The sequence below is a fragment of the Dipodomys merriami genome, unplaced genomic scaffold (genome assembly GCF_024711535.1).
Source record: "Dipodomys merriami isolate MVZ:Mamm:240054 unplaced genomic scaffold, mDipMer1.0.p SCAF_11, whole genome shotgun sequence".
NCBI lineage: Eukaryota > Metazoa > Chordata > Mammalia > Rodentia > Heteromyidae > Dipodomys > Dipodomys merriami.
Genome location: NW_027202382.1, coordinates 29813163 through 29828019, shown reverse-complemented (window position 1 = coordinate 29828019; position 14857 = coordinate 29813163). Strand labels below are relative to the sequence as shown.

Below are 14857 nucleotides of genomic sequence, written 5' to 3'. Positions count from 1 at the left end.
AGCCCCGAGTCTGAGTAGACACGCAAGATATACTGAGTGTGAGCCTAAAGTATACATTTCAAATCAGCCTCCTATGTGCTGTGTGGCTTGTCCTGGTCCTCTCTGGCCACAGTCTTCTGTCTCTTCATCTGCCCAAGGGGGAGGGTTGAACCTACCCTACAGGGGTCAACTAACTGAGCCAACTCCAGTATTTTCTTAATAGAGAAGCTCAAGGAGGAACTGGCAGGCTAGACCTAAGTGCCAAGGGAAAGAATGGTTCTGGCATACGTGTGCCTGAGGCAGGTCCTTATACCCTACTTGCTCTTGCTTCAGTTCTGCTTGCCTGGCCATGGCCTTGGCCTCGCTCTATACTGCCAACGGCCTGGAGAGGGAGGACTGTTTTCCTCTACTTGGCCAGGGCCTGCTGTGTGGTCTGAGCTTGGGCCCAAGGCTCCTCTGGCCTGTCAGAAGGTGACAATTCACCCCTTTCAGCCTCATGGCCTGAGCACAGTTTGGGAAACTGGCTTGTCAGGACCAAGGCCACCTAGGGCCAGGGTCAGTCTGAGCAGTCTGGGAAGTAAAAAGGCTCCTTGTCCTTTTCTTGGGACTATAGTAGCTCCCGGATCTCAGGGCTGCCAGCTTCAGAACATGGAACTTGAGCAGAATGTTGACATAATTGTAAAGCAATGCATAGCATTTCCATAAGGCCTCCAATATGGTTATAATAAAGGCGGATTCTCCGTCCCCTTGGAGACGGAACTGAATAAATATTATTCCTTATGATTATTCAAACTCAGGAAGTGTGTTTGTAAGGCTCGGGAATTCCCAGCATCTGCCACTGTCTCCACATTGTGGGAGCCCTAACCTCAAACACAGAGCCCAGTGGGAGACCCAGCTCCAGGGAGGGGGCGGGAAGGCATGATGGTCATCTCCATTGAAGGAGGAGAGAACAGAGGCTGCTGGAGCCTTCTGGAAGCTCCATCCCCCCAATCCCCACCCAGAGGAATTGCCTTCCAGCTGTGGGAAGGTCGTTGCCCCTAGAGAAAGTCCTAGAGGCAAACCAGAGATATCAACCTTGAGACCATCTCCTGTATAGGAATGTTTCTTTCCTTCTGCCTTCCCAACTTCCCTCCCTCTCTCCCTTCTTCCCTTTTTCCTTCTTTCCTTCCCTTCCTCCCTCTTTCCCTCCTTTCTTCCTTCCTTCTTTCCTTGTTCCTCTCACCCATGCTGACTTTCCTTATCACGGACTCCTTTCCTAGGGGACACAAATCAAATGCCTTTGGGTACCAGCCAGGCAGGTAAGCGGTGTGCTGGAATACTCAAATGGGAGGAGGGGGAACCCGTGGGTACAGGAAGCCTGTCCCATCTGATGGGGCCACTTAAAGGCCACCCTATCTCCCATTTTCCAAAAAAAAAAATGTGAGTTCTACAAGTCTCAATGACCATTTTTAAATGTCAGTAACAACTAGATTTTCTTTTAAAGAATGTTGCCTGTGCCAAGCAAAACATATCTAGAGCTTGTCCTCTGCAACCTTTGTCCGCAGCTCCCAGACAAGCTGCTGGCTACTGAGGCCGGGTCAGGAGCAGGAGGGCTGGTTCCGGAGACTACTTGGCTGCTTCTCTAAGACAAGGGCCAATCTGTTATTGCCTTTCTGAAGCCACTCCGCCTTTGCAGTTGGGTTAGCAGCAAATGACCTTGAACCTGGGCCAACCAAAGCCCAGGGATTTTTGTTGTTGTTGTTGTTGTTGTTGTTGTTTTCAGGGTGGGGGTTATCACTCCTCAGTGGTGTCAATGGCTCATGAATCTACAGCAAAATGTGCAATCATAGAGACAGGGGATCCAGTGACAGGAACTGGGTTCAAGTCAAGGCTTGACCTACAACCAGCTCTTGGTTCTAGTTTGCACCTTTTCCCTTGCCATTACCAGCAGCAGTCTCTCTTTTTATTTATTCTTCTTCTTGGGGGGTTTGAACTCAGGACTGCATGCTTGCTAAGTAGGCACTCTACCACTTAAGCCATGCCCCAGCTCTTTTTGCATTAATTCTTTTTCAAATAAGGTCTTGCTCCCCCCGCCCCCACCGCACCCCCTCACACTCCCTTCCCCCTTCATCTCCCAGGCTGGCCTGGACAGCAATCCACCTACTTATGTTTCCTAAGTAATTAGGATGATAGGAGTTCCCAGCCTCTTGTTCCAAACTGCCCACCCACCCAGACCCCACCAGACTTACTGGCAAGCCACAGTCTCCCTTGGGTCCTGGAGGTCCCAACAGCAGGGGGAAAGGTGTGGGTCCGGCAAGGTGAAAGAAAGAGTAGCCGCTGTTCGTGGGCCAGGAACTGGAGCTCAGAACTCGCGCTGGGGCCAAAACCGGAGCCGGAGTAGTCTGCCGACTGGGCCTGGTGGTCAAGTCTCTCAGTGGGACATCCCCGAATGTTTCCCCAGACCAGAAGGGAACAGGATTCCGGGGACTGCTCTTGGACCCTGTTTTCTTGGAGGCCTCCAATCCGGTGGGCTTCTTGCTTCCAGTGGCGACTGGACCAAGAGCAAAGGTAGGAGGTGCTGTTCTGGGAATTCCAGTGTGTGAGGCTGGAGGCACGATGGTGGTGGCTGGAGGCCGAGCGGTTCTGGTGGAGCCAGAACTGAGGGCAGGAGACTGGTGCAAAATAGTGGGCTGGGGAGGTTTGGGGGTGCTGGGACGGGCAGAGACTGGCTTGCCAGCACGGCTGGTCAGCTTGGCCTCTGTTTGGGCTACTGGGGGAATAGACTTTTTAGAGGAGCCGGAGGCAGGTGGCAGAGGCCGGGCACTGGGCAGTGGAGGTCGTGGTGTCTGGGGACCCCTCTGCGTTGGCTTCCCCTGGGCACTAGAAGCTATGGCAAGAGCCGGGACGGAGGTGGGACGCACTGGCTTCTGGGAGGGTGGGGCTGACTTTGTGAATGAAGGGGGAGCTGTCTTCAGGGTAGGATGGGGGCTTTGGGCAGGGATGACTGAAGGAGCTGAAGGCTTAGGGTTCTTGGTGGCTGAGATCTTCTGCCGTGGCTGGGCAACAGCAGGACGAGGAGTTTGGGTGGCGCTGTTCAGAGATGCCGGGGGTAGGGGAGGAGGTGCTTTTCTGGTGGACAGCTTCGCAGGTGGCAGTGGGGTCCAGGCTGGGTCTCCCCTAGCACTATGCTGAGAAGGGTCTCCAGGGTTAGTCCTTAGGGGCTTGAGGGCTGTGGCCGGAGCCACCGTTGCTGTGGGCACCCTGCCTGTGGGTCGTGTCCCCAGGGCTGGGGTGGCAGAGGTGAGGTTTTCCAGGCCAAGAAAGGCCAAGTCAGGCTGGAAGGCAAAGGGACTGCCAGAGTCCCGAGGGAAGGGGGCCCCCAGTTGGGGCCGGTACAGATCGGCGCGTCCACACTGCCGCCTCAAATGGGCACAGTAATTATGAGCGACCTGCGCCACGGGGTGGACACTGAACTGGCAGAGGGCACCCTCAAACTGGACGGCGTGAGGACTCATCTTCCCCAGGAGGAAGGAGCCCTGGGGGTCAAGCGTGGGGTCCCTCTGGAAAGGCAGCGGGATGGGCACGCGGCGACGTCCACAGGCCGTCACCAGGGTGACGGAGCGGCTGCGGAACTCGAGGGCCAGGTGATGCCAGCGCCCGTCGTGCACGTCGAGGTCGAAGGCCACAGAGCGCCGGGGCCCCAGGTGGACGACCGTCTTGCCTGGGAGGAACTGCAGACCCAGCTGCAGCCTATGCCTCCGGTTGCGGACGGCGAAGAGGAAGGCATGGTTCACACGGTGGGAGCAGAGGCTCAGCACCAGCGCCAGCTTTGTGCCCAGGGCAGCAGGAAGGACAGCGGCCGTGGGGGCCTGCAGCCGGGCCCGCTGCGTGAAGATGAAGCCTGACTGGAACGGAATGACGCCCGGGGGCGCAGGGCTCCGGCTGCCCCCTGCCTTTGTCCAGCTGAGGCCCAGCCTCTGGAGGACATCCACATCTGGGAGGGAAGGGCAGAGAAGTGAACAGTTAACATGGACATTACACCGTTAGCCACGGGGTTCTCCTCACACATCCAGGCTGGCATTGTCACCCTCTGATCTGTACTACAGCCCCTTGTCCAGCTGCATGGCCTTGCAGGTGAAGGCTAAAAACATCGACTTCCTGGGTTCAAGTCCCAACTCTGCCTTTTCTTAACCCTGAAACTTGAGTGCTTCATTCCCCCCCCCTATCAATTAGAGAAGCCACCTCAGAAGTATGTTGGCATGATTCCATGAATGAATATACTTGATTTAAGAAAAGAGTCTGGCCAGGCGCCAGTGGCTCACACATAACCCTAGCTACTCAAGAGGATCAATGGTTTGTAGCCAGCCAGAGCAGCCCAGGGAGAACCAGAGCCATGGCAGGCAGATAGGTGAGGGTCCCTTCTCATCCTCTCTGGCTGGGCTCCAAGGCTGAATAGTAGGCAGTCTCCAGGGGTCCCAGAAGACTATTGCTAAAGCCCCACACTCTGATTCAGGGTCTGCTGTGAGTTCTCTCAGCTCTGCAAGCCCCAGGGAGTAGGGAAGGACTGTGCTTACCCAAATCTCTCAGGGAACAAAGTCATGGATAACAACAATTCAAACAAGCATGCCTTGTGTGCATCTCCTCACTCGTGCCCCCAAGAAGATCTGCTGGTGCCCACTGGGCAGAGGAGTTCGAGGCAATAACTTCACCCAAGTTGTGTGGCTTTGATGGCACCACTGGAGTAAGAACCCGGACCCCCTGTTCCTAACCACCAGAGGGGAGACATATCCAGAGTCCTGGTGAGGGGCAGAGCCGGGGGACAGGGAATGAACTCAGCCTTACACCAAGATGTGAAGGCCAGGCCAGCTGGCCACAGTGAGATCCCTTTATTACATAAACCTGGCCGGGTACAGCGCTGCTCTCCCACCCCCATGCCTGACTCAGGACTCTGGACAGCTGTTCACCTACTTTGTCAGGGGAAACAGCAAGCTTGGAAAATATGACGTGTGCAAAATATTGCCAGGCTTCAGAAGTCTCTTCCGGGTATGGCCCTCCCCTCCCAGGGACCCAATCCCTGCCCAGGGGCCAGGTCAGCCCACAGGGATACCCAGAGTGCCCGCTGCCTGCTCCAGAATGCATGCAGCTGGGGAGGAAGGAGGGGGGAGGAGTGGCTATTTTAAGAGGCATCGTGGCCTCTTGACAAACAGATGTGGGGGAGGTTTGGGTTTCCATGGGCAGCTGTGAGGCCAGCCTACGGCTGTCCTGGTCCCCTGGACAGCTCCTCAGAGACAGGCTGGTAAGCAAGACCTCTCAGGAAGGGTCCCAGGCCATGATCTATGACATGTGTGGCCTTCATGTCCCTTAGAAGCAGTTCTCAAAGTACTGATGGGACAAATAAGGACAGCGAAGCCTAAGTATGCACTGAGATTGGCCCAGGTGCCCAGAATGGTCCTTCCTCGTTCCTATTCAGAGCCCTGAAAAGCAACCTTCAAGCCCCAAAAGGGATGTACCCATAATTGACTCCATTCTCCTGATGGGAAAACTGAGACCCTGACTTCCAAGTCAGGCCATAGATATCTGCTATACCTGAGTTCTCGGGCTCCTTCCGCCCTCCTTTGTTTGTCCCTGGACAAAGAGAAGACAGAATTACCTTCAGGAGCTCCTTGGGTGGAGGCCAGGTGACAGGCAAACGAGACCAAGATCCAGGCGAAGAGAAACCCCCTGGAGACAGACACAAGCGGGCATCAGCTTCCGTCCAGATCCGGCCATGCGGGGGTAGGGAGGCAGGAGTGGGGGAGTGGCAGGAGGAAGGGCAGACCAGCCCTCATTCCACTTGTCTCTACTGCAGGAGGCCAGGGGGCCTTAGAGCAGCCCCTACCCCCTGGATGCTTTCAAGCTACAGTCATGGCCTCCACCACAGAGCAGGGCCCGTGGGATACTAGTCCAGCCTCTTCTTACAGATGTGGAAAGCAAGGTCAGGAAGCTCAGAACCCAGCTCCTCCCCCTCCCTAGACACAAGTCTCCCCATGTGCATGACTGTATGGGAAACCCTTCCCTAGACACCAGCCCACAGATGGCAGGCCAGGGCTGCTTCCATGATCATGTCCTAAAAGGGCAGAGAAGAGAGGAGACCCCTTCCTAGGTGGTAGGTGCTGCCATAGCTGGCTTCAAGCTTAGGGTAATTGGTAGGGAGCCAGGCAGCCCCACTGCTAATCTAGTCCTGGGACTTCCCAGCTGTGTGACCCCAGATGAGTCACACAGCCTCCCTGAGCCCAGCTCATCCTCTGCAACCGGGCTGACCCTCCCTATCCTGAACACCAGGCACAGGGCTTAAGTCAGCTCATGCATGTTTAGGGCTCACTCTGATGCCAGCCACAAAAAGTGCTCTGGAGCTGGTCCTGGCTGCCTCCACAGGCTGGGACAGGAAGAGTTAAGGCTCCACTCGGGGACTTTTCCCAAGAGGGTCACAGGCAACGATCTGATTTCATCTTCCTGTGGGAGCAGCCACTACTGACACCTGAAGCCACGCAGAGCATCTGATCCCCGGGGAAGCAGAAGAGAGGGCAGCAGGTAGCCAGAGATGGCTGGGATGCAGACAGGGAGAGCAAGGCCAGGTGGCTGGTGAGACCTGAGGCTGGGAAAGGTCCAGCATCCTTTCCCAAGAGCAAGGCCAAGATTGGTGTCACGCCATTAAGGAACCCCAGAGCCCATGTCGAGGGCGACCCAGGTTCTATCCAGGCTCCCAGAGCACCTTAGAAAACAAGCTCACATCCCTCGAACTTCCTTCCTCTGCCGTCAAAGAGAATAGCCATTATGACCTTAATGCTGAGAAAGTGCTCTCTAATCCAGGGCTTCACAGGACCCTGGGTAAAGTTGGATGTGCCAAAGCCACTTCTGGGAACTTCGTTTGCCTTGCCAGTGGCTGATTTAAGCATGCATATATGACTCAAATGTGGTCAATGAGATGTGAGCGATGCCTGTCAGGCATCCAGGGGAAGTGTTTCAAAAGAACAGAGAGGTTTTCTTCTAGCCTCTGCGTGTTGTTGGGGGAGGACATACAGCTTGGAGTTGCTACAGCCATTTTATGCACGTGAGGTAGCAAGTCCCATTGAGGAGTAGAAGGAAGGAAAAATCATGGGTGTTGGATTAGACTGGAAAAGATGCTGAATTAACCAACCCTACACCTGATCTCTCTTCAGGCCTTATTGTTTAAGTCATGTTGAGTTGAGTCTGCAATTACTCACAGCTGAAGGCACGCTGGCTGAAGCAGTGGTGGATGCTAAGGACCCTTTTCCTTTGGCCAATCAATTGGCACCACCCGTTAAGATGGATGCCTTGTATCCTTTGTTATGTCCCCACCACATGGGTATCCCAAAGGGCAAAGCCATCTCCATCTGTCCCTTTCTTTCCTGTCTCCCTTGTCCTGGGCAGGCATTCGGTGTGTGTGTGTGTGTGTGTGTGTGTGTGTGTGTGTGTGTGTGTGTGTGTGTGTGTGTGTGTGTGTGTGTGTGTGTGTGTGTGTGTGTGTGTGTGTGTGTGTGTGTGTGTGTGTGTGTGTGTGTGTGTGTGTGTGTGTGTGTGTGTGTGTGTGTGTGTGTGCGTTCAGACTTCTGCAGGGCAAATGGGTATTACCAGATATCACAGGGACTCTGGACAGGATTTTCCCATTCTCCAAGCCTGCATCCCTGCTCTGGCTTTTCTAGGGCTGGCCCTGGAGGACCTCGATCCTCTCTCTGTCAGATCTGCTGCTGCTGCACGGAGCCTTCTTCATGGGCCTGACCTCTGCATCACCACCACGGCTGTCCCTGAAAACTTGAGTGCCCAGCCACTCTGAGATTGCCTGGCATGAAGGACAGGCCCCTCTGGCCTGGTTGTCCTGCAGGAAGCCAAGGGCGCCTCGTGACTCTGGGAAGTTGTAACAGGCAGCTATGTTTTATTTGACAAAGTGGAATTGGCCAGAGAAGAGTAGGAGCTTCCTCCTCAATTTATCATGCATCCTTCTCTTTTGATATTTCCTACCAGGAAGATACTCCAGGAAACTGAGGCCTGGGGAAGGCTTTTCCCAGCATCTTTCTGCAGCACACCTACATCCCTCTAAAGCTCTGAGAAGTCCTGCAGTCAGTTACTCCTGCCATTCTCTGCCCTTCCACTTCCCTGTGTTCCTGGGTCATCATTCTTTTCTGTCACTTTCCCTCCAACTTCCTCTCTCCCTGACCCTTTCCTGGCACCAGCCGTCAGTCTTCGAGTGCTTCGCTGGCACTGTGTCACTTCTGCTCATCTCTCCCAGCTGCTAGAGAGCTAGAGAGGAGAAGGGAGAGAGGAGAGGGGAGGGGCAAGCCCCATAAGGGCCTTTCAGGGCCAGTGTTCTGGCTGTGGTTATGCCCAGATGACTTTTGTGGAGCAATTGAGAGTTAATTACAGGGATAAATTACAGGAACCCTTGAGGGTAAGTGAGCCCCAAAGGGCAAAAGAAAGAAGACACACATGGGAGATGGGATCGAATCTGCACTTTAGCTGCATCTCACTGAAGAAAGGAACCCGTGAAAACCTGCTGGGAAAAGAATCTGCAGCTCATTACTCTCCACACATGCCCCCGATCTTGGTCAGGATTCTGGGTAAATGACACATAGACTTCCCCAATCACTAGAGATCAGATTCTAGCCCCACTGCCTCTTTGGAGAGATGGGCAGCTAGGGCCCAGAGGGAAGTCACTTGCCCAAAGCTACCACTGCGCTAAGCCTCTACCACTTAACAAGAGTTCTCATTTGACCTGTCCCCTGTGGAGAAGAAATTGGACACTTGTAAAGACTTCCACTTTCCAGAAACTGAAGTCCCAGCTTTCACCAACAGGATCCGAGAGATGCAGCTGGGAGCCAGCAAGCCATCTGACTAAGCCGGGGCCTGGAAAGTTGGCTCTGGAGGGAAGAAGCTACGCTTCTTTCTTTGGTCCCAGTCCTGTTTAGGCTACTGTTCCTAGTGCCGAGTGCCTGAGCTGCCTCTGGCTTTGTTCTCCAGACTTGTTTTCACCACTGCCTCGTGGGCCTTGGCTCTGGCCCCAGGGCTCCACAATTCAGGGAAGAACAGAACACAGAGACAGGGGAGCCCAAACAGGAGCTGGGAGGAGGGGAGTCTTGGCCACAAAGTCCTCCAAGGATGAATCCAGGTATTCCTGGCCCCTGCCAGCTCAACACGCACGGCTGCTCCTGGTCGAGTGGAGGCCTGAACCTGCAACTATCTAGATGCTTTTCCCAGGTGACACAAGTCCTGAATATTCATGGAGCCCACGGTGGGGGGTGGGGAGGCAGCCTCTGCAGTCCACGCTCAGCTCTTCTCTCAAGCAGAGCATAGACAGTGAGACCTCTGTGACCCCACCAAATCCTGTATGTCCTGATGGCCACACCCAAGTCTTTCACACCTTCCACCTCTTCCTCCGGCACACACGGACACATGGGTCATCTGTCTGGACAGGATACAGCCCAGAACTTTCCCATTGACTCACTGGCCCATTCAAGATGAAGCAAGTCATAATGCATCTAACAGCTGCCATTTAGTGAGCACTTACTGCATGCCAGGCAGCGTGCTCAGCCCTCTGCAAGCAGGCTCCCGCAAAGCCTTGCAAACCCTGGTGGTGTTACTGGGGGGCATGGATGCCTGTTCTGTCACTAAGAAAACAGAATTGGAAAGGTAGAAGGCCTGGCCCAGCTTCTAGGACAGTGGCAGGCTTCAAACGTAAGTCACCACGTTCCCAGGTTCCTGCTCGCTGTTCTATACAGCAGCTGAGGCTGGTGAGGTCACACAGCGAGGGTACCAAGAGATGGAAGTTGAGAAATCTGCCAACACAATAACCAGAGACACAGAAAATGGGTGGCATTTCAAAGGCAGGGACCATCCAGTGCTCCTCTGGCCCCTGATGGCTGCTGTGGAGGAACATGGGAAGAAAGCCCTGAACTCAAGGAGCAAAGGAAAGACAAGCAGGGCCCAAGGTGCACTCCCAGACAGTGCTTGAGGACATGGTGTGAAGGCAGAACTGGTGGCCAGCGGCCAGGGAGGCACACTAGGCCCTGGATCAGTGTGAGCACCCACTTGCCTCCATCCCCCACCCCCCTCACAGAGATGTGCTCCCCTGGTACCACTTCTCTGTCCAGCTGCTGGCATAGAAGGGGTCTTCTGGAGAAAGTGAGTCAATGGTGTGCTCACTAGGGCCGCTGTGTATGTGTGTGTGCAGTGGGTGTGCATATGTGTGCCTGCGTGAGCGATTGGGGGGGGGGAATCTCAAGGAGCCAAGACATGGGGAAGTGGGGAGGGGCGCTTATCCCCCTGATTCCAGCTCAAAGGGGGCGTGGCAAGGCGGGGTGGGCGGAGCTACAGCTCGGAGCAGCCTCCAGGGAGCCCCAGGGTCAGGGGCGGGATGGTAAGACAGTAAGTCCTGTGTGTGAGCCACAGTCCGCCCCCTCCCAGGGCTGCTCCCTTCTCGCGCTCACTCCCACACACACCCACACGCGCTCTTGCACACACACACACACACTCTCTCTTTCTCTCTCTCTCTCTCTCTCTCTCTCTCACACACACACACACACACACACACACACACACACACACTTCCCGGCCCTCGCCGGGAATCCCAGCCGCTGGATGCCAGCTCTGCGCAGCCCCGCCTCGGAGATTCCCTGCCCCGTGCTGGCCGGCGGTCTCCCCCACATCTGTACAAGGAGAGGCCGGACTTGGGGATGGCCCAAGACCTTTCTGAATGCTCCGACATGCTGGCTCTCCGTCCTGCCCGCTTACTCTCTGCAGAGGGACGGGAACCAAGAGCTCCTTCCCCACCCCCACCCCACCCCCAAGAAGCTGAGAAAAGGCTTGGGACACACAGACCCAGGCAGATACACGGAGGGGGAGGGGGAGGGCGCAGAGGTTTCCAGAAACTCTGGGACGTGCAGAACCACACAGATACTAAGCCAGGAGCAACCCCCCCCCCCACTTTCCCGCGGACCTGGAGACCTCAGCCTCCCGAGGACAGATGGAACCAGAGACGGACAGGCTCGATCCTGCGGACGCGGGAGACCCCACCACCACCACCACCACCACGTCCCTCGCCAGGCGCCCCAAGCGCCCCCGCCCGCCCCGGGCTGGCTCTGCACCCATCCTCCTCGGCTCGCGTCCATCCCCACGGGAGCGGGCAGCCCGGCCCCGCGCCGCCCGAGTGCGCCGCGGCCGCCGACGCCGCCGGGACCCAGCGTTAACCCTTGGCGTGCGGGGCGGTGGCGGGGGGGGGGGGCGAAGCTGACGACCCGGCTCTCTGCAGACCCGAGGAGCGGAGGGAGGGCAGGGGAGGGGGGCGTCCACGAGCGCCTTACTCACCCCCCGCGTCCCGCCGCCGCCGCCGCCGCCGCCGCCGCCGCTGCCGCTGTGCCTCGGGCCCCCCGCGCCGATCCCGCTCCCATGGCAGGCCCCTACTTCATGCTCCCGAGCCCGGGGGGCAAGTGTGGGCGCGCCCCATGGGGCCGCCGGCACCCCCCGTGGCCCCGCCGCGCCAGGCCGGCTCAGAGCGCGCGGCCCGCGCGCCCCCAGCGCAGCCCCGCGCCCAGGGGCGCCCGAGCGGGCAGGCGGCGTGGCCGGGGCCCCGCTGGCGCCCGCGCCGGGCCCATGGTCCCAGGAGTCCGGGCGCCGCGCGCGCCCCTGCCTCGCTCTTCTTCTGCTTCCACCGAAAGAGCAAGAAGCAGCAAGGGGGGGAAAGAAAGAAAGAAAGGAAAGGAAAGGGAGATGATCAAACTTTTGGAGGCGGGCTGCTGGCGGTCCCCGGAGGCAGAGCCAGGCCGGGTGAGGGCGCGCGGAGGGCGGTGGAAGCGGCCTCCCCGCCGGCCTGGGGGAGGAGAGGAAAAGGAAGGATTTGGGGGAAATGAAGGCGATTTAAAGTCTCGGCCCGCGGCAGCTCTCCACCTTCCCCCCCCCTCCCTCCCCGCGCCGGGCCGCCCTCCGCTGCCCCTTGCTGCCCTCTGCCGGCTACAGTCGGGAACACAGCCCCAGCCGGCCCGCGACAGCCCAGGCTGGAACACCCGCCCCCTCCCTCCCCTCCTCCTCGTCCTCCTCCTCCTCAGAAAGATCGGGAAACGGAGTACGCACGGAGACGTGGCTGCCCACGGTTGCGGTACGCTTGGTCGCAGTCCTGAGACCAGGAGTTTGGGGCTCGTGAGACTGAGGGTACTCGAAATGGGGGGGGCACAGCTGGGGCAGGGGTAGAGGGAGAAAGAGGAACAGATTCTACTCCTGAGGGGATCCCCGAGTTCCAGGCACAGAACTGAGACCGGGACTTGGTGTCCCGACTCCCACGAACACCAGTGTCTGAGACCCCTCCCCCAACCTTCACAAGAACATTGGTCGCCTTCTGTAGAAGGGGGGGGGTTAGCCCTCCCGAGGACCCTCAAGACTCTGGGCACCCCACACTGGGATACCGAGCGGCAGGCTTGACCTTCCCGCAAAGTCCCGGACAAATTCTCTCTCTCTCTCTCACACACACACACCCCTCACCTCCACTTCAGCTAACTCGTTTAGGAACACACACACACATACACACGTGCGGGCCCTGCCACGCACTCTTCCTGGGAAACACATCTCGGGGATGTCTGCCTTGCCCTTCCGTGCACCCCCAGACTTCACACATGCAAATCCATGCACACGATGATTGCCTCCACACGCACAAATGCACACGATCATAACCAGCTCTCCCTCCACGCGGGCGCACACACACACACACACACACACTCCCGAGGCACACGCTCACGCGCGCGCACCCTCACCTGCACTGAGCACGCGCGTGCATGCATGACTCCCCAGGCTGGGACCCACGTCCGCGAACACGAGCACCTTTACGCGTGCACACACACACACACACACACACACACACTCATACCAGTACTTCCCACCGCTCCAAGGACCCCCCCACCACCCCCCCACAGCACTTACTGGGTCCCTAAGTGCGACGCTGGCCGGTCGACCCTTCCACGGGCGCCTAACGGCATTTGTATTCATGGGTCCCCGCCGCCCCGGGCTCGGGGGCGGGGGTGCGTGGTCCCCTTCCCTAAACGCGGCGGCGCGGGCGCCCGGAGCGCAGCGGCGCCGGGAGGGGCATGGGCGCGCGGGCCTGCACCGCCAGCCCGGTCCGCCTGCGCTCAGACTCGGGCCACTCGTGGTCCTGCGGCTCTGGCGCGAGATCCGGGCTCCGGAGGGCGGCTCATAGGTGCTGGGGCCCGCGGTGCCCGCCGGGCCTTTTGAAGTCTCTGCTGGTGGGGTGGGGAGGGAGCGGGGAGGGGGCTCTGAAGGCGGCCTTTTAAATCGTGGCTGCACGCGGGCACGGTCGAGCAAGGTGTCTGGTTTCAACAAACTTGAGGAAAAGTCCCGGACCCGAGCTGGGCTGGGGAGGTGGGAGGGAGCCGCATAGCTCCGCGCCGCTTCCTGCAGGGGGCAGAGCACCCCGGGCTGCGGGGACTCACTCAGCCTTGTGGTCCTGGTGCCGGGGAGCCCGGGGAGAGACGGCGGGGCTCGCAGGGCTCGCGGGGCAGGCGCAGCCGCCGCCACACCCGCGCACCCCGGTGTTCAGCTGCAGCTCCCCAGTCCCAGGAATTTGGCCGGCAGTGCCGGAACACCCCCCAAAGTGTGCGCACACCACGTTCGTGCATTCTTCTGGGGGAGACCCCCACCACACACACACACACACACACACACACACACACACACACACACACACACACACACACCACCTCGGCCTTCTAAAAGCTGAGAACTCCTTGTCCAATCATAGCTGAGGTGCTTTTTTAGAGTTGCATACTTTGTGCCAGGCACATCCCGTCTTTATTTACATTTCTTTTGGGGGGGGGCGTTTTGTTCACGGTTGCTGTTTTTTTTTTGCATTTATTTCCACACTTTTAAAGGATTGCTTTAAGGGGTGGGTTTCCGTGGTGTAGCCCCTTGGGACCATAAACAAACCGTTCCAACGAAATGGATACCAAGAAGCTGAAACATGTCTCCTCTCAGTGCGGTGGGAGCTAAGGAGGAGGAAGGTGGGCAATGGAGAGAGGAATGGTGGAGGAATATTGTTATAACACTCACTGTGCAGACATGAAAACGGAGGTAGGAAACATTCCGGGACAGGTGGGTTTGGGATGGATGGGAGGGGGAATGGTGGCCAGGGTGACACAGATCAAGATGCCATGAACACATAATGGGACATGTTTTATTCAAGCCCCTTTGTACAACAGTGCAAAGATAATAAAAGAATTGCATGAAACCTAGGTATCTGGGTTACTTAGTGATGTCAGCACCCCTTTAAATACTTATCTTCATTACTGGGGGTGAGGTGGGGGATGTTGCTGTCTCCTGGAAGTTTGAATCTTTGCTTGCCTTCCTCCAGCACAGGCCCTGCCAGCCACAGTGCCAACAGCCACCTTTTGAAGGAGACACGTGGTTATCTCTATTTACCAATGTCAATGCTGAGCTAAACTGGTGTGGTGGGGGCTGGAGCGGGGCTGGACTCCAGACTTCAGCATCTCACCATGATGTGCCACTCCTCCACCTTTACCAGGTTCTCTCAGGAGACCCTCACGGGCCTCCCCAGCGTTGTGACTTTCCTCTGAGCTCGTCAGCTCTCCTGTCTACAACTGCTTTTGTAACTCACATGACGGTGTCACGGTCAGACTGTTCTCTACCTGGGACATAGTCTATTCACATCAGCTTTCTCTGTGAAACTCCTACAGTATACAAAGCTCTGTGCAAGGATCTGGGGAAGAGGATCTGCCACTGTGGAGGTGGGGATTGTGGACGCCAGCAAACACTCAGTGGTCACATTCTCCTGTTCTTTCCAACCTTCTCCTGCATGCTCACACATGCACACTCATGCACACCCGCT

At 57.4% G+C, this 14857-nt stretch overlaps 1 protein-coding gene across 1 annotated transcript in view; it reads right to left on the bottom strand.

The window, feature by feature from the left end:
- Positions 1–13631, bottom strand: part of Col27a1 (collagen type XXVII alpha 1 chain) — a 113605-nt gene extending 99974 nt beyond the window's left edge. Inside the window, exons 1-9 of the mRNA XM_070004991.1 lie at positions 13533–13631; positions 12919–13407; positions 12097–12340; positions 11729–11818; positions 10068–10125; positions 9730–9788; positions 9521–9620; positions 5609–5679; positions 2208–3952 (exon numbers count right to left, since the gene is read on the bottom strand). Coding sequence (XP_069861092.1) covers positions 2208–3952; positions 5609–5679; positions 9521–9620; positions 9730–9788; positions 10068–10125; positions 11729–11818; positions 12097–12340; positions 12919–13407; positions 13533–13631 — 2955 coding nt within the window. The remainder of the gene's footprint in view (positions 1–2207; positions 3953–5608; positions 5680–9520; positions 9621–9729; positions 9789–10067; positions 10126–11728; positions 11819–12096; positions 12341–12918; positions 13408–13532) is intronic.
- Positions 13632–14857: the final 1226 nt, after the last annotated feature.